This window comes from Juglans regia, chromosome 9, assembly GCF_001411555.2.
Source record: "Juglans regia cultivar Chandler chromosome 9, Walnut 2.0, whole genome shotgun sequence".
Classification (NCBI taxonomy): Eukaryota; Viridiplantae; Streptophyta; class Magnoliopsida; order Fagales; family Juglandaceae; genus Juglans; species Juglans regia.
The window spans coordinates 18,750,894-18,770,645 of NC_049909.1; the positions used below are offsets into that span (position 1 = coordinate 18,750,894).

Below are 19,752 nucleotides of genomic sequence, written 5' to 3' on the forward strand. Positions count from 1 at the left end.
GCTAGATATCTAAAACTAAATTGAATTGAAAAAAAAAATAATAAAGTTTTTTATAACATTTAGGTCATATCTTGCAAATTTCTTTTTAAACCAATATATTGTGAAACCACTCCAAGAAATAACTCACATTATCCTATTTTTGGTTATAATATTTATTTAGTAGGGAAAAAAAGAAGAAGATAATAAGCGATGAGGTAGGTAGAATTTAGAACGATTGTGACAAAAATGCAAGGTCGCGTACAAGAAAAGCTATTCGCCAATGAGGAAAACCAAGTCGTGTGACGTTTATAGATAACTCCAATTTTATCGAACAGATTCCCATAATCGCTCTGAAAAATGTTAAATATTCTCACCAGATCCACTGTTTTTCTTTAAAAAAAAAAGAAAAAAATAGAAGAAGGTTAATATCATTATTCTCTAAAAAAAAAATGCAAAATAAAAAATAAATGGTGAAGGAATGCAATCTGAACTTGGGCTACTTTTCATTGTTTGCACACAGTTGGTCGAACAAAAGCAACTGTTAATGATATTTAACAGTTAGAGCCGTAATTGCGAAGTCATCGGCACCCAATACAGGAACAAAGAGTGCCAAAGACTCGAAAAAGAAAATTACTAGAGCAAAGACCGACATACAAATAAAACACAGAGAGAGAGAGAGAGAGGAGACCATAGGGTTTTTTTTTTTTTCCGTTAACTCCAGAGCGTTTTCTTCGTACAAACGCTCAAACCGAGGCAAAGTTCACTTCTTTTATTCTTATCATATTTAATTTTATATATTTTATTTGATTTTAGTGGAGTTTGTTGTATTCATTTTCTACTGTTCTTTGCCTCCCCAACTGGGGACGCCCGTGGATGAGACCGAGAGAGAGAGTCTTACAAAGCAAAAGTGAGAATCCCTAGTGGATTTATGGGTTGTGACCGAAATTTCATCATTACCCAGGTGAGCAAAACTTCCCCTCTTTGGTTGCAATTGAAGTTTGTCACGTGATTTCTGTGTTTTCTAGAAACTAATCTATCGCGGGTTTGATTTGAATGCAATGTTTTTGAAGTTAATACCTTTGCAGGAGAGTCAAAAGGGTAGTTGTTATTGTTTATAGCCTCTAGCCTCCATGGTTTGGTGATCTTTTTTTGACTGAATGTATTAGATTGCAAAGATCAATGATGGGGTTTTCTATTCCCTATACAACGGATTTGAGAGTCTTGAGTGTTGTTTGATTTTTTTTTTTTTTTTGTTTTATCTTGAGAAAATCTGTTCCATTTATTTTTGTTTTGGGTGGTAATCAGGATGTAATGGGTTGAAAGCAAGATATGGGGAGTTACTCTGAAGAGGAAGAGGATCAATTTTATGATACATGCGAGGAGTTATCTTCTGTGTCGGATTGTGGATTGGATTGCTCCGAGAACAGTAGCTCCAGTATTGGGAACTTTGATGGCGTTTTGGGTAGTTTTTGTGATGAGATTTGGACTAAGAACCCGGAGAGTGTACAAGAGCGCCGACATAGGTTCTTAAAATTGATGGGGTTAAGTATATATTGGAATTCAGTTATGAGAGAGGATTTGGGAGATGGATCAGAAGAAAAAATTGAAACGGATGTTGATAGAATCATGGAAAATAGCGGGGCTGTGCTGAGAACATCGGGTTTTGAAGAAGTGTTTCCATTGAGTAAGTCTACCATGTCAGATGAAGTGTCACAACCTTTAGAAAATGTTGCTTCGGAAGATAGTTTTGTGTGTAAAACCAAGAATTTGGACGATGGAACTGAGTTCCTTGTGAATGAACTTGATCGGGATGGGATGCTCAGCAGTCTACATGAAGTGGGTTCCAATCGATCGGTGAGTTTTGAAGACTTTCCGAGAATCTTTGGGCCATCTCCTTTGGTTCAGCATCACTTGCATAGAGAAGTTGATGAGGCAAGGTATTTGGTTAACGCGAAGAAGAAAGTGAAGAAGGGTTGGCTTAGGAAATTAGGTGCAGCAGGCTGCATTCTTGATACTGCTGTTTCGAAACCTGGTGATGCGGAACAAACATTAGAGTTGGGGATGCAAAGAGTTCGGGTTCATCCTTATAAAAAGCGGTCCAAGGAACTGTCTTCCCTTTATGCTGGACAGGAATTTCTAGCACATAAGGGGTCAATATTGACGATGAAGTTCAGTCTTGACGGACGGTACTTGGCGAGTGCTGGGAAAGATAGAATTGTTCGCGTGTGGAAGGTAGTCGAAGATGAGAGATCAGTCAACTTCGATGCTCCAGGAATGGATCCTTCTTGTGTATACTTCACAATGAATCATCTTTCTGAATTGGCTCCTCTTGACGTGGATGGAGGGAAATTAGGGAAGATGGAGAAATTGAGGAAATCATCAGATTCGACTTGTGTCATTCTCCCACCAAAGGTCTTCCGGATATTAGAGAAGCCCCTACATGAGTTCCAAGGACATTTCAGTGACGTCTTGGATCTCTCATGGTCTGCAAATGGGGTTAGTATCATTTGGAGTTATGCAAGTCTTCTTGGACTTCTTCACCATCTGTTGATATATTTCTAGCATATTGGTTTCCCAAATCCGATGAATATTAATGCTATTTTTCTTTTCTTTTTTTGGTGTTTGCCACAGTTTCTCCTGTCGTCCTCTGTCGACAAGACTGTTCGTCTATGGCAAGTGGGATGTGACAGATGCCTAAGGATCTTTTCTCATAATAATTATGGTGAGCCTCTTGCCATTTGTTTGCTTGTATCTTTTACGTGTACTCGTTCAATATTTTGTTTTGTGGTAACTTTTTTCTTTAAATGAAAAAAATAACCAAACAGAGATTCTATTAAAATCCCAAAAGGCATAGCCCAAGCACATGAGTAGTATACAAGAGGAACTCTTGATTAGAAACAGGAAAAGAGATGAGAAAATCATGAAAACTCAGCCCATTACAATCTATAGTAGTTAAACAAAGGAGTAAAGTCTCCAGTGTCGCTTGCGAGTCTTAAAATGTCTATAATTCATTTCCCTTCAAATACCACACACTTGCCAAATAGGGACCATTTTTCAAATTGGTGCAATTTGGGGCTGCCATATAACTGGTTTGTAAATGGGTATGATCTCAATCTGTTCTTCCCATATTGGTTTGAGTCATTTCAAAATGATTGTTATACTGCTATGATTGGTGCAGTGACGTGTGTTGATTTTAATCCCGTGGATGATAAGTACTTCATCAGCGGTTCAATTGATGGAAAAGTTCGCATCTGGGAAACTGTTGGCTGTAAGGTTGTTGATTATATTGATACCAGGGAGATAGTCACTGCTGTGTGTTATCAGCCTGATGGAAAGGTCTGGTAAATTTCTTGTTTTTTAGCTTTTCATTTTCAATATTCAACATGAAAGACTCAGATAATCAACTTTTACAGGGAGGAATTGTGGGCACCTTGACCGGGAACTGTCTATTTTATGATATCACAGGTATGCATGAGTTCAGGCCAGATCCATTTTTCCCCTTGTTTGCTGTGCAAAGCTAACTTATATCTCGATAGTGTATAATGGTATGGGTTAAGCTCTGCTCACTGTTTTCAAGTCTTGGACGGGCAAATATTACACATCTGGTAATAGCTTATTGAAGTATTGTTTATCTTCACACACATAGAGTTAAAAGTTAAAAGTTCTAGCTCCACTCTCTAAAATATTGTAGATCTCCCTCATAACAAAACTTCCCATAAGTTTTAAAGTTAAAGCCCAAAATTATGGTTAATCTCATGCAACAAAAACTCGAATTATTGTTTGTCTGATGAGTACAAATTTTATTAATATTAATAGGTGTAGCCAAGTACACTGGATGTATAGAAGAGAAAACTCCTAGCTAGGAAGAAGAAATAGATTCAAGGAAATCAAAAACATTAAGCCCATTAAAATCTAGAGCTATTGCCCTGGAAAGAAAACTCAAAATTATTAGAACCTGAATGTACAAATTTGACTATTTATTCTCGTTAGCCATGCTCTTTGGGAAAACGGTATTGAGCTCATCAACCAAACTCAAAAATATTGGTAGATGAGCAAACTGAGTCAATTCATGACAAGCGTAACAGTCAACAGATTACAGTAGTCCCAATCATCTATGGAATGGGTGAAGATACCTTATTTTAGCCTTACATGTAGTCAAGTCAGTATGAAGTTACGAGTGGCTATCAATGCCTGCCAATCTTTTTCTTCCGTGGCTGCATCAGATTAGAATGGCTGAAAATGCCCGATGCTGTATTTATAACTGCAGAGCATTGAAGCATTATCAAAGGCTTACATTTTGAGAATATATTATCTCGGAAAAGATGCCATCATCTGGTGCTAATGTGTCATGTATTTGTTTGGTTTCAGATGCTCATCTGCAACTGAATGTTCAAATATGCTTACAGGGCAAGAAGAAGTCTCCAGGAAAGAGGATAACTGGCTTTCAGGTTGTTGGATTATTGACATTTTTGTTGTATAATTTCTACAATCCTTACTCCTTTTTTTTACTGATTATAACTAAACTATTATGGCTTGACTTTTTAGTTTTCCCCGAATGAACCGAGCAAAGTAATGGTCACTTCTGCTGATTCAGTGGTCCGTATCCTTTCGGGAGTTGATATCATTTGCAAATTCAAGGGTAGGCTTTCTGTCTTATCATAACTTGCGTTTTTCTTTTATCTTGAAGTCTGGAAAAGGTTCTTTTAGTTGCTTGGAAAGTACTTAATTTCAATAATTTTGTACATGTAATCTCCATTTGTTAAACAATGTGACTGTTTAATGATTGCGATCTTTCATTCTTAACTTTTCTTGTCCTCTATCGTTAGGTCTTCGAAATGCTGGAAGCCAGATGTCTGCCTCTTTTACCTTAGATGGGAAACACATTGTGTCAGCAAGCGATGATTCAAATGTCTACCTCTGGAACGTTACAAGCCAGGACATGAGGACTTCTTCTCGAGTAAAGACTATTTGGTCTACTGAGAGTTTCCAATCCCACGATGCATCCATTGCTATACCTTGGAATGGCATTCAAACAACGTCAGGAGCACTTCCATCCCCATCATTGAGCTTAGATATTTGGGGAAGTAGTACAAAAAATGGGTGGAAACACCGAAACTTGGATGAGAATTCAGGCCAAAACTCAACTTTCTCTTCTCCCGATTGTTTCTCTCGTAGCCGTGGGTTTTTATTGGAGTCTTTGCCAAAGGGATCTGCCACTTGGCCTGAGGAGAAACTTTCCAATTCCAGTCCAATAACTATTTCACCTGCAATATGCAAATCCGAGTACAAAATCTTGAAGAGTGCTTGCCAGGGCATGTTTAGTTCTCCCCACATGTGGGGGTTTGTGGTTGTGACTGCAAGCTGGGATGGGCGGATTAGAACGTATCACAACTATGGGTTACCTGTTCGTCTTTGAAGAACGGGTTTGACAAAATGGTCAGGCCTTACATCCAAGATTCGCAACTTTGTTGTTGCAGATCCTAGGACAAGATTTCAAAGAGTTCTTGCCAGGGTATGTTTTCTTTCCCAAGATGTGGGGCATTTTGGTCGTGACAGCAGGCCCGAGTGGACGGATTAGGATGTAATGTAATTAAATGGGTTCCTCTTTGGTTTCGGAAGACCATCAGATCTTAAAAGTTTCAGTTGTTGGGCACTAGACAGTACTGATTCTTCTTGTTGCAGAACTGCAAGGGGTTTTGGATTCTCAATTGATTCTTGCATGTGCAGTGTAGTATAGAAGACCATAGTATTATTTTTCTACTATTTTTTGTTTGTAAAGGGGTATCTATTGTGGACCCTTCACATATTACAAATGTATTATACTCCAGTCAGAGCATGCCATGTGGCAAAGATTTTCCGATCTGACTGCAGTCCAGCTAGCTACGTGTCAAAAGGAGGAGGCTATGGACTGCTTTTGTATTGGATTCTAATATACAGATCATAAAATTATATGATTCTTTGATTTGTTCAAGGAGCAAGCTCAAAATTATGGAGTTCCATGTGCATATATGTTTATGGACTACTTCTGTTGTCACCAGTTTCTTTGGGTTTCCTTTTTCTAGATGAATGCTGCTGAAAATTTTAAAATGGCTGAAATTTGCAAAAGTATTCTGGAATTGGATCCTTCCATGTAAGGACACCATGCTTTGTTTTGCTAGCTTGTCACAAGAACTCGTCTGAGTCGTCTCTAGCTAGTCCCATTTTTTTGTAGTGCAGGAACCTGTTTTTGACTGAAAACTCATACTATTTTTTAAATCTCCCCATTTAATTTGCTTATGAAAAAAGTGATTTTTGTGTGATGAGAGCAACTACTCTGAGCTTTTTCAGTTTTATTTGTTGTAATAAGTATTCTGAATATATCTGTAGAAGGTATTCACTGCACAGCAAAGAATAAAGTCAAGCTCATTTCTGGTGAGATCCCATAGCCTTTTTTTTTTTTTTTTTTTAAAGAAGAGAACAGTAACTCAATTTTATTGATAACCCTCATTGGTGGTAGAGGAAAACCATGATTACAACAAGAAAACTAGGGGATACATTATCAACAAGATAACCAAACCCAGGTATCAAAATTACTAATTCATCCAATTACATAACAAAATACCAGAACTCCAACCCTAAACAAAACAAAGAAATCCTGCAAACAAAGACATAAGCAAATAAGAATTAGAGAAACAAATAAAACCAGGAAAATGAACTTATCAGGAATCTCATTACCATAATTCGCAAATAAGAAAGACCAATTCTATCCAGTGAAGAAGACCCCTAAGACTACTAGGCGGCAAATGTTCACCAGACCCGTCCATAGCCCTCTTTTTTTTTTCTTTTTTTTTTTTAAATTTTAGCCTTCCTTCCTTGATTAGGAGGAGAGTTAACATGATTTTTCTGTGGGTGTTTAATGAGGTGTGTAGGGCCCCGCAGTAGAGTTAGCATGTCACTTTCTCTCCCTAAATACAAATGCAATTACTTTTACTTTATTTTATTTTTTATAAGTTTTCTTTCCTCAATAATAGAGTGGTGATGGAGACAATAATGGTTGTAAAGGAATGGCATATTTCAGAGATTCTTCTGCGAAGTACAGGATGTACTGAAGTGGCTAGCCAGGGGTCTGCTTTTGAGTTTTGAGTTTCCATGACCAACTCTATCATGGGGATATTCAGAAACTACTTACAACAATTAAGTACCACCATAAACTCCATTGGATCCAAAATCACTGTCATTAATTTTAATTAATAATTTTAAAATTACTCCGCTCATTGTTATAAAGAATCTCCATAGTGAAGAGTTCCTGTGAAGAGCCGTGACAGTACTGCACGAACTGTATGTACTTCGTTTGTTTTTTTTTTTCATCCATTTTCAGTACTGTATCAAGCATTTTCGAAGAACTAAAGAGGGTCTAGTTCCTACCCAGAAACCTTGCATTTATGAATGTGGGAATTAGGAAGAAAAAGGCCTAATAAGTCATCCAAGGCAGATATAAGATGGCCAGAGACAAAGGGTGCAGTTGTTCAGTACCGCCTGCGTTATATATATAAATGTATAATTAAGATCTATACTCAAAAAGGAAAATGCTTTATTCATCGAGCAAGTTACCATGCGAGACGTACCATGGACCTTTGTTCATGAATTTAGATGATGCTTTTCATTAATGATCATCAGCGTTTTGTTGGACTATAATAAAGGCTATCATGCATGCAACTCCCCTGTATAGCACTGCCTTTATGGGTGATGAATTAGAGTACTGAAAAACCAGCAATATAGGTTTTGAATTTTTACCAACTAATCTAGAAGATCAATATATTGCTAGCTGGCGTTGGACTATTGTCCCCAAAAAGCAGTACTGAACCCAGATCTTGATGCACTATTTTTCCCTTTCTTCATGATCATTACTAGATTTCTTTAACCACCGGCCTCTCTTTATCATGATCAGATTGCAGCAGCTAGGGAGTAGGTTTTGCATGCCAACTTGGTGAATGCATGGCTATGCAATTCAATATTGAGGGTCATGCCAAAAAGGAAATGTGGAAGAAAAATGATAAAGTTAGGCTCAATTATCCTACCAAACCTCCAGTATTATTTAATAGATCATGGATAAGAGGAAAGAAAATTAAATAAAAGAAGAAGAAGAAGAAGACAGACTTTAATTACTTGTAATTAAGGGCAAAGCAAACATATGGGCCCGCTCTGATTGTTTGATTGTGAAATATCGACCCATATTCATAACAGCTAATAACTAGTGAAAATGACTCGATTGATCTCATTATGGTAATTAACAAAGAATAGTTCTTATCAAATGCAAGGAAAAACACAAGCCTGGCAGAGTTGCGTGAATTCTAAGCTGAGTCATTTTGGGGAGAGAGAGAGAGAGGTTCTCACCGATTATTGCATCCAATTTTGGAAAGACGTACGTCTGATCTGGTATATACTTAAAATGGATCATGTTTTACAGTCCACCATAGTCGTGTGTACGTAAGTAGCACTTTTGGAACAATCAACGTCTCAAAGGATTAACAGCTCGATCAAGAATACTTCGATTGCCAGATCATGTGATTCTTTATGATCTTTTGGTCGTTGATGTGAAAATTGCATGCACATATATCAGCATATATAAGATCAATACTACATTATTAGTCGAGAAAATCTGCATTACGACATATATACTGGCTAGAGGGGCACACCAGTTTTTTTTTTTTTTTGGCCAAACATGGTCTTACCCCACGCCATATATTACCCACTAAAAGCATGCCCATATCCCCATATCCCAAGTAACAAGAAAAATAAAAGGGAAAACCCCACTTAGTTCTACAATAAAAACTGCATCCTGATCTCCAAGAATATATATTTTTGAACCTTCATCATATCCTCACGATATAGTAGGGAGAAAACTAGGCATGTTTTGACCTCTTTTTATTCTCTCTCTGATCTCTCTCTCCATTTCTCTCAAATAACAAAGCATATGATTTTGTGATATCCCAAGTGCGAAAGGGGAGAAATGGGAAGAGCTCCATGTTGTTCAAAAGTTGGTTTACAAAAAGGACCATGGACTGCCAAAGAAGACACATTGCTCATTAACTATATCCGGGCTCATGGTGAAGGCCATTGGAGATCTTTGCCTAAAAAAGCAGGTATATATTCATTCCTCTCTTTCACGACCTGAATATTCTACAGCAAAGGGCTTCTGTTTCTTACTTTATATGTGTGTTTTGTTACATTCATAATAAAACTTAGCCATCTAAAGCACATTTTCTCAATATAGAAGTTGAACTTTCAATATTGTAATTCTATACTTGGCTTTGTGCTTTGAAGGGCTACTTAGGTGTGGGAAGAGCTGCAGGCTAAGATGGATGAATTATCTCCGTCCCGATATCAAGCGAGGAAACATCACCCCTGATGAGGAGGACCTCATTATCCGGCTTCACTCCCTTCTTGGTAACCGTTGGTCTCTAATTGCTGGAAGACTTCCAGGCCGAACTGACAATGAGATCAAGAACTATTGGAACTCTCATCTAGGCAAAAGGTTCAAGATTAACACGAGAAACGATCAGAACAACCGAAAAGGAGGATCAGAATGTGTTAGAGGTCCAAAGATCAGTACTCAAAAGAATTACAAGAACCAAGATAGTACAGCTTATGGTGAAACAATAATGACGACCAAAGTTCATCTGCCAAAGGCCATGAGGGTTTCACCACTTCCAATTACAAGGAAGAATAGTACTGATGGTATGGCAAGTGGATCATCAACTAGTCTTGGAGATGGAAATAAAGGTGTTCTTGATGATCATGAAGAGGTTTTGAAGTGTTTACCTGATCTCAGAGATTATATTGAAGGTGGAGATAGTACTGACTTTGTTAGTAGCTATGGCGTCTGTGATCCACCATACCAATTTTCTGAACCCACCAAAGATGACATGCTGGACAAGATTTACGAGGAATATCAGCAGCTTCTCAAGGCAGAAAATCAACTCTCTTTGGACTCCTTTGTCGATTCCTTGTTGATTTGATTTGTACTAATTAAAAAAAATGTCATCTCTTCATGTCGAACTTGGTGTTTAATTTCCTAGCTCATAATTGATCTGATTGTAATAGAAAGATATTGTACTGTTAAAAGGTGGTTTAGCCACTTTGTTTTCACAACTCCTCTTAACTCATCTCATCACATTTAATTTAATCACTACAATTTTTTTAAATTCCTACACAAAATAAAATAAATAATTCAATTTTTTTAAATTCTAAAATAAAAATAATATTAAAAAAATATATTATAATAATATTTTATTCGACTTTTAACTTTAATCTCAACTCATCTCATGTGCGAACAAACGAGATTATTAATTTAGATTATATCTTAATTTAGTGATAGAAGCGTTCACGTGCATGCCTTATATATATGCTCTTCCAGTACTTCTCGCTACCCGGCCATGATCTTCTCAACCTGGTCTAAAAACATGAGTTTCATGCTAATACATGTTAAGGAAGTTGCATTTCTCATGCAAGTTACATTATTCTAATGCAACTTGACGAACACATGAGCATGCTCCTATTTCTCATTTGTCAAAGGTGCATGTACTCAACATGTAAAAGTTATATGGGGATTAATATTAAAATGTCTCACCCATCCACCTAGCCACCAGGAAAGATATATATATATATATATATATATATATATATGTCCCTTAATCTAATTGCTCCATTTTGCTAAACGTAATTGCATCAAAAGGCAAGAGAGAATTAGACAAAAGGCAAGAAATTCTGGTCATGTACAGTGTACTGCAAGTCTGCAACTTTATTAGCCACACAAGAAGGTGCACAGAAATATTTTTGAGCAGCCTAGATCATTCATTGATTGGGGTTGCCAGTAGCCAGTTGCCTGTCCTAAAATAATGTGAGAATTACTGAAAGAACGACCCAGCTATTATCGACATTATTATTACTGAGTCAGCTAGCTGAGATGAGTGAACTGCAGATCATCATCGACGTTCCCTGCATGCCGGCCGCTTTTATTTCCATTTACTGCATATACGCATTGTTGGTTAAAGGATCAATTTGAGTAGAATTTGAGACATTTAAGACCCAAACAGATCAGGCAGAGGAAAATCATATATAATTCAGTAGCTTGGTCTTTTATTTATTTGCATTTACTATAGTATACGCGTTTTTGGTTTATACTTTACCGAGTTTTTTTCCAGCTGGTTCATAATTTTGTCAGAAGAGGTCGATTCTCCTTGACTTTGTCACAAAAACTTTGAACCCAGTAGAGGGAAAGGAAAATGAACCAAAATCCTAAGTGTTGTAACGTTGTTCTGTTTAATTTTCTTTGGTTTAGTTGTCGTGGGTCGTAAGCTTAATTGGTTGCATGGTTGAGTGAGATTAATGGCGATGAGAAAGAAGAGCTAGGCCGCGCGCGCGATTGATGCATGGAAGATTATAAATATATATGTGATGTGATGGCCTTGGCCTCTCATGAGTTTCCAACAATATTCTGCGCGAAAGACGAATCAATGCCCATATCCTAATCATCTGAGATGCAGATTTGACACACCCAATTATGGTAATAGTGAGATCAAACTGCCAGGTTTTAGAAAATCTTTATGGCATCAAAACTTGGAAAATCCGATCCAACCACAACAATCTAATAATTCAAGTCAATGCTGCATTTAAGTATGATTTTTTTATTCTTTCGTTACTCATTCTTTCCGACAATAATATCAATGATATAAATGTCATAATTAATGATTTTTTATTTGCTGAAATTAAAAACCTCGAGTTCAATTTAGATCGATGCTCATTTATAAATTAATTAATAAATAAAGTACACAAAATATAAATAAATGAGAGATATACATGGTTCGGCATAAATGCATATTTTCACAAGTCTTTTAAGGACGAAATCCACTAGTACTATATTTCGTGATTTTATAATCTTTCGTGACTTTACGTAGCTCTCAATATAACGAAGAAAATAGACTCGATGAAAGGTTGAAGAATATGCTGTCCTTGCATAAATATGGAGAAAGAGAGGGCCCAAGAGAGTGTAAAGAAGATGATCTATATACGTTTCATGTAGAAGTACCTTCTTCCTTTACCAGCTTATCTTTTCCTTTTATTTCTAACAATAGACTTCTAACGGGTTGTACGTACCTTAGTTCTTTTTACACCCAACAAACATAATAAATATGGGTAATACTATATATAGTCGTAAAATGCGCAAACGTCGTGCAGTTGTTTTGAAAAAGAATAGGGTTTATTATTAAAAAATTAATTTCTTTTCATGTGGATTCTATATTTATTTATTTTTTTCAAAGTGACTGTACGGTACTTGCATACTCATTACTGCAAGTATCATTTCTCAATAAATATTATTAAAAAATTCCATTCAGTAGTCCTATACCACACTAGTTCAAGAATAAAGCTCGCCATTTTTCTTGGTAGGGATGATCAATATTTAGGAGCTTCATACTTCTTGGTGGTGGTCCAAGGAGGAATAACTAATATATATGCAGGTGAGCAGCTTGCTACCAAAACGCATGCGTCTTGGGCTGGAAGATTGCTGTGGATGCTCATGAATAACTAATATGGTGTCCGGGCTTGCTACCAAAAGTACTCAAGCTTTTGGACAGAGAAATTAAATTGAAAAATCTATTGTGGGGCTGGAAACATTAATTCTCCAATGTTTCATAGTATATATTAATGGAAGATCTGTCGAGCATTAATTATGTATGTGTGTGTGTTTTAATGAGTGCAATAAGTAAAATTATAAATATATATAACATTACTTTTAACAAAATAAGAAGTGCGATTCGCTTGTTCACTATTTATGAATAGTAGTTAATTCTTTAGAGTATAAGAAAATTACTTTTGTTAATTATGTTTTTTTTTTACTATTATTATAAATCATTTAATTAATATTTTATATAATAGGTTCCGCACTCGAAACAATCATCGACCGTAAGTTTTTATGTCAAATCACGTAAATTTATTTATTTACATTTACAACTCACATACTTTATTATTTCATGGATCACGAGCATCTAAACAACTAGAATTTGATCTGTTGCTGGCTTCATGTCATTAATGCTCCCGCGCGCGGCATTGATCTTAATTAATGATCTTCTAAAGATGGAAAATGAGTTGAAGACTATAGATCATGAACTAAATAATCGAAAACAAATTATCATAATTATAATCTTAAGAACATATAATATCCTTATACTGACTCTAATTAATTAAAACCCAAATCGCCAAATCCAATCAATATTTAAAAAAAAAAATGTTATAAAATTAGAGAATTAATTCAAGCAGAAGAGAGGAACACATGTCAATGATCATCTTGATTTTCCTTTGATTAATTAAACGCGTGCCTCTTCCCATTCCCTCCTCGAAGCATGCACGTTAGAAGGCCCGGCCCCAAACCAACACCCTCCAAAGATAAGTACTCTTCAAAAATCAACCCCCACACGTTACCACGACCGACCATATATATTGTTCTTATTGACTATTTAGATATTGTTTGAATAAAATGAGATCAGATAAGAAAGTTTTATATAAATTTAATAAAATATTAATTTTTAATATTATTATTATTTTAAAATTTTTTAAAAAATTATTATATTTTATATAAAATTTTAAAAATATTATAATTATAAAATGAGATGAGATAAAATCAATTACTATGTCATTATTCTCTCTTCTTAAAAAAAGGAAAAAAAACATATTTTTCTTCAGAGAAACAAACCATATATAATGTCGATGTGTCCTATAAATTATGTATTATTAATACAAACTCGGGGCGTTACCAACTAAATACCAAGCACTTTCCTTCCCAAACGAAACCTCCCATGGAGTAAACATAGCTGCAATCCCATGGTCATCATATCATTATAGCAATCTAATTAATCTACTTGCCCAAACCCATTTTAAAAACCTAATTAACAAGCTTATAAGACTTATCATGTATATATATACGGTATCTTCTTGATTTAGTGTACGTGTATCTTCTTGATCATGATCTTCTTCTTCTTCTTCTTGATCTTCTGATCTCTGTTTCTTAATGATCATGCATCGTCTCTACTTTTATCTTTTTTTAAACTAAGACGTTGATCAAAAACTGCTTTTGGGTCTTTAGAAACCATGATTTCAGAAGCAGACCATAGCCGTTCAGCTTCGGCTGAGTTGGATCCCAGTTCCGACGTGGAAGCTTCGTTGCAGTCCACAAAGTACTTCCCGGACACGTTTAGTAGCGTCGGATGAGTCCCAACGTAACAAGCAGTAGCAGCAGCCTATAATTATATTCATTATACATCGCAGTCCGCTAGCTAATCATAGATATATGCGTGCATGGTTTTCCCAGAAACCATAGGAAAATAAATGAAAACGATGGAAAATCTATCATCACATCTCCAATTTAGCTAGCCAGCGCTTATAAGACATACCTGAGGAATTGTCTTCAGGAGCTTCGAAGCCAAGAAGAAACTCAAATCTGCATAATATATATAAAAAACATAAAAATTTCAGAACTAATTAAACTTATAATTAGTAGAGGTCCCAACTGGAGCATGCAGTTATTATTTTAGAATTATTTACGTTAATGGTACTGTGATAATTGACTCGTTTTTTTAATCCTGATATGATCATCAGAAGAAAACAGTACATGAGTTCCTTGAGTTAGGATTTAAAAGGATCGAAACTGACTGATCTCTTAATTTTAACCTGTGAAAAGGCTGCCTTCAAGTTCTCTAGTAAGTCTGGTTCTCGCTATTCCAGGATGAACACAATTCACTGTCACGTTGGCCTCCATTTTCTGCAAAGTATTACGTACCATTATTATTATCGAAGAACAGTTCGTTACAGTATGGTCAACAAGAAGAGAATTAAGATAAAAACGAACAGATTCTGATCACTTTTCTTTTTGTTTTCTTTTGTCTTTAATTAATAAAATTGTTCTCGATCGAGTTAGAGTAGGGTCTGTATATATATACCTCCAGTCTCCGAGCAAGTTCCTTGGTGTGCAAAACGTTGGCGAGCTTCGAGAGCGCATAAGCACGTGTCGCGTCGTAACGGCTGAAGAGACCGAGGCAAATTACACATGAGAGAGTCAAAAGCATAGTACTGGATTATCCGATCGATATGTCATTTTTTTTTCTTTCTTTTTCTTTCATGTTCTTCACCTTTTGTTTCGGGTTAGCAGGCCAAGATATCCGATCGTGTCACCGGAAAACCAGCCGTGAATGCCCGAGGACACGTTCACTATCCGGCCTTGAACGCCGGTATTCTTCGCCGTCTCAATCATCCTGTTCAGCAACAGCTTTGTCAACAGAAAATGACCTAATTCATCAAGAAAATTCTCCTTTTGTTAGCTATATATAGTTCATTGCCAGAATCAACAATGTTCATTATATTTTTAAATAGCTTACCTAAATAATTTGTGGCGAATGTAATTTCGATTCCGTCTTCAGAAATTGCGTGCTCGTGAGCAAACTTGCCTGCGTTGTTTCTGAGATCAAATACAAACATGGGTTACGCCATTTCAGCATCGATCCTAATTTACAGGTATGTTTGGCTGAGAAACTTAAAAAAAAAATGTGATGAAGCCCGAAAGAAAAATACAAAGAGAGAGTTGCTTTCCGCTCCTTCTGTTTCCTTGGCAAGCAAACAACAAAGGATAAGAAAAGGAAAAAAGAAGGTTTCTGGGGCTTACACGAGGAGATTGAGAGGCAAATCGAGGGACTCAAACCCCGAGACAAAGTTTCGGACAGAACCAAGAGAGCTAAGATCGAGAGACATGACAACGATCTCGGACTCGGGACATTCCGACACGATACGGGCCTTGACTTCCTCGGCAGCCTCGAGGTTTCGCGCCGGGAGGACCAGCCTCGCCCCTCGCTTGGCCAGAACACGAGCCGTCTCGGCTCCGATCCCAGACGTAGAGCCTGGTGAAAGTTGAAACCCATACAAATCAGAAAAACCCCACGTCAGACGCGCGCGCCCACACACACATGATACGTATATATATGCCCAGTAGAGGTCGTGAAGATTCGTCGTTCATGATAGCGGCATGCAGGAGTACAAGCATTACCTGTGATGATGGCCGTGATGGAGCGCAGATCGGGGCAGCTCTCAGTAACTTGGTCGGCGGTGGACTTGGAGCCGTAGCCGCTCTCTCCGACGGTGCCAATGAGATATTTCACGGTCTCAAGCATCTTAATAATTTCTTTCCCCTAGCTAGTTTCTCAAAATTTCACTTTGGTGGTGCTCTTCTTGGACCTTGCTTGACAGTTCAAGGCCAGAACTCTGAGCATGTGAACTGCAAACAAATCGTTGAACTATGACAAAAACCCAGTACGTGTTGTGCTCATTTTGCAATAGTTTGCAGCAGAGAGAGAGAGTGCCAGAGATGATCAGTTTCACATATTTGTCAGCGATTGGGTGAGTGAAAATTGATGAATGATTAGGTTTATATTTGTTTATTAGTGGGTCTAATCCAGCACTTAATCCAAAGAGTTTAATTTTTAGAAAACCGAGGAATTTACTTTTACCTTTATTTTTTCAAATAATTCTCATTTCGTTGTCATTGAAGTGTGGAAAATGACGGGTCGTGATGAAATATCGGGTCGGCGTTGTCTCTTTGGTGTTTGCGAGGATGCCTCTGCACCACATGAATGTCCGCTAAAAACCACTTCATTTGGGCCATCCCTTTGAGCGACTGTCTGTCTCGATTATGCAGATTCATATCACATATAGTTTAATAATACTTTGCACAATAATCTCGTAGGTTTCAATAGTCAAAACATCGTATGATAACGTAAAATTAAATAATAGATCAATACAAGAAATACGTTAGTAATAAAAGAGATTACATGAAATTAAATTAAAAAAATGACAAGATTTGATATATTATGTCAACTTATAAATTTATTGAGCAGATCTAACATATCACATGAAGTCACGTCATTTTATGAATTTATTTTTATCAAATCTCTTTATATTTGTAACACTTATCATGAAACATTAAGTAAAATTTTAATTAATTCTTTTGGGGCCTTAATGATGTTGAATTTATACCACTCTAAAAGCTATTAGTTCAAGCTAACATATATATATATATATATATTATTTTGGTCTTGTTTGAACATGCTAGATTATTGTACGTACAACTCAAAGTTTTATGTAATCAGCAAGCAAATGGCGGAAGAATTTGATAATATGGACTGTATAAATATGACATGACTTTAATTATTGGGGGTTAATTATCCTTAGAATATCCGAACAAAAGAAAATCCAATATCTTAGATTTCATAGGTGGGTTTCGAATTATATATATATATATATATAAAGATGTTAATTATAAGTTCATAGAGCACATTGGGTGTCGTAATATGTATTAATAGTTTGGAGAAAAGGTGGAAGGGTATTTTATTTATTAGGAGCCAAAAGGTATATAGATATAAAGAGGAAAAATAAAAGGCCACGAAATTTCAGCTTTTTGTAGCACTTCTGCCATGTCCGTACCCTCAAGGGGGACCCTCTAATTAAAGTCTGTGACATCATATTCCTTCTTCCATGATTGTATATTTTATTTTATTTGGACATGTTGGGTCCCATTTTTTATGCATGGTTTCTAGTTCACTCTCTGGTGGTAACACCTGTCCCCACATTGAACACAAACGGGTAAACTCAATACTAAGTTGGGAATTACCATTCTATCACCTATAATTCTTGCTTTCATACTTAAAAAAAAATAAAAATAAAAATAAAAGAGAAATGAATTTATTAAGAGTAATGTCTTGTATCTACTATTATTTATTTTTTATAATTTTTATTTTTATATTTAAAAGTTTAAAAAAAAAAAGAAAAAAAAATAGTGTTACAATAATATTATGCATTAGTCACTATTTATTTTTATATTTTATATTTATAATTTTTTTTATAGGATGTGAAATATAGAATAATGAATAATAATTAATAAAAATTTTTATTTAATATCACAAACTTGTTTTATTAACTCCAATGATAATATCCAGCTAATTATTACAAGGATGATCAATATATAGTAGGATCACGAATCGGAAAAGTAAACAATACAATAGAAAGAAGCAAATCAGAAAAAAAATCAAGAAACAAATCAAAGGCATGTTGACTTTGTTAATTCAGCCGTTGAAAATGTGTGATCATAATAATGATTCCGTTCGTGTTTGGCTGGAAATCAAAACTTTCCACCGCCTAATAAGATCTTCTAGAAAACCATTACATGCAGCTGCCACGTTAGTTGGTGATTGCGTCCTGCATCAATACTTCTTACTGTTTTCACGTACTTCTAGCTTTTTTTTGTATCACCCACATATATAAGTTTTCTTTTTGGGATATTGAACCGTAATTATCATATAAAAAATACATATTAATAAATTCAAACGTACCTATATATCTTAATTAGTTGTTAATTTAAGATCTTAATGACATAGAAAAATGATATAATTTACAAGCTTTTTTAGGTGGACTAATAATTAATATTTTTTCAATAATTTGATGGAGAGATGATCATGATGATGAAGAACGTTGATTACATGGTTTATGAATAATATGTATCATTCCTCGATGACATAGGCTTGTTTCATTTCTATTCAAATTTGATAAATGATCTAGGCCCTCAAACTGACAGGGGTCATGATAAATTCTCATCATGGCAATCACAAGGTTGAGACGTTTGGATTCGAAGATGACTTGAGATGGATTGTGAATAGTAGTGAGATGAGTTATGAATAGTAGTGAGATTTGTGAGTTAAAGTTGCTGAATAGTAATGAATAATAGTGAGATGAGTTGAGATGAATTGAGATGAGTTGAGATGAACTGAGATGAGCTATGAATACAAACTGTGAATATCATGTACTAATAAAAGGTTGGATTAATTAAGGATAAACTGTCTGTGTGTGTATATATAAATAGATAGAACTTCAAGCTTCAGCTAGACAGAACTTGAGAAAGTACTACATATAAATAATAGTTAATGAGTAGAATTTTTTTAGATCCTTATAACCCATAGCAATCTCGGCTCATCATCATATGATCCCTAACGTATATTAAAAAAGAAAAAAGAAAATATTTTACCTGTAAATTTCTGAAACCTTAGCCCTCGGCCAACATTGTCTCATGTCTTTCTTTGGTCTTCTATTTTGTTCTTCAAGGCCGTTTCGATTTGTACGTACACACCCTCACATGAACACTAGTAAATTTACTGTTCACGTGATAGACAGTAAATATTCTCAGTACTCGTGTTCATGTGATAAGCGCCAATCACTTTGCTTCTTCTTAAATTTAGGCTTCGTTTGATTATCAAATCTATCTCAATTCATTATTATAATTTTTTTAAATTTTAACATAAAATATAATAAATAATTTAATTTTTTTAAATTTTAAAATAATAATAATATTAAAAAATTATATTTTAATAATATTTTATCAACTCAACTCAGTTCAATATCCAAACACATTTCATTATTGTAAGGGCCGAAAAGTAGTGCTCTTTATAACCTTCTCACACTGACACCCTTCCCATGCGGCCTTCTGTTTTCATATCTGTCCTAATTTGTTTATCTTGTTGCATGCTTGGGATCGATAAAGATGGAAGAACCCTTTAGTACTCCTTCACTTAGCAGCTTTCATCACTACTTTAATATTCCTTTATATTTTTCATAAAAAAAATAATAAAATAAAATAAAAAATGAACAAGTAGTACTGTGATTGAAAATTATCAACAATTTTTGTCTTTTTATTTGCTCTCAAGG

General features: G+C 35.5%; 3 protein-coding genes across 3 annotated transcripts; 2 read left to right on the forward strand and 1 right to left on the reverse strand.

Annotated features, from left to right (window-relative positions):
• Window positions 1–568: 568 nt before the first annotated feature.
• On the forward strand, window positions 569–5,981 carry LOC108993780. Its single transcript, XM_018968804.2, has 8 exons — window positions 569–940; window positions 1,285–2,475; window positions 2,611–2,701; window positions 3,158–3,315; window positions 3,393–3,444; window positions 4,348–4,427; window positions 4,525–4,618; window positions 4,806–5,981. Exons 2-8 carry the CDS (start codon window positions 1,309–1,311, stop codon window positions 5,393–5,395), a joined length of 2,232 nt encoding a protein of 743 aa, XP_018824349.1. The 5' UTR covers window positions 569–940; window positions 1,285–1,308; the 3' UTR covers window positions 5,396–5,981.
• Window positions 5,982–8,754: 2,773 nt separating this feature from the next.
• On the forward strand, window positions 8,755–10,028 carry LOC108993750 (transcription repressor MYB6-like). The gene is made up of 2 exons (XM_018968762.2): window positions 8,755–9,101; window positions 9,283–10,028. The coding sequence occupies exons 1-2, from the start codon at window positions 8,969–8,971 to the stop codon at window positions 9,975–9,977; spliced, it is 828 nt and encodes a 275-aa protein (XP_018824307.1). The 5' UTR covers window positions 8,755–8,968; the 3' UTR covers window positions 9,978–10,028.
• A 3,992-nt stretch (window positions 10,029–14,020) lies between these two features.
• On the reverse strand, window positions 14,021–16,430 carry LOC108993764 (short-chain dehydrogenase TIC 32 B, chloroplastic-like). The gene is made up of 8 exons (XM_018968776.2): window positions 16,049–16,430; window positions 15,671–15,902; window positions 15,387–15,466; window positions 15,141–15,297; window positions 14,952–15,033; window positions 14,683–14,773; window positions 14,406–14,452; window positions 14,021–14,252 (listed from the first exon to the last, which is right to left on the reverse strand). The coding sequence occupies exons 1-8, from the start codon at window positions 16,170–16,172 to the stop codon at window positions 14,028–14,030; spliced, it is 1,038 nt and encodes a 345-aa protein (XP_018824321.1). The 5' UTR covers window positions 16,173–16,430; the 3' UTR covers window positions 14,021–14,027.
• Between the last annotated feature and the right edge of the window lie 3,322 nt (window positions 16,431–19,752).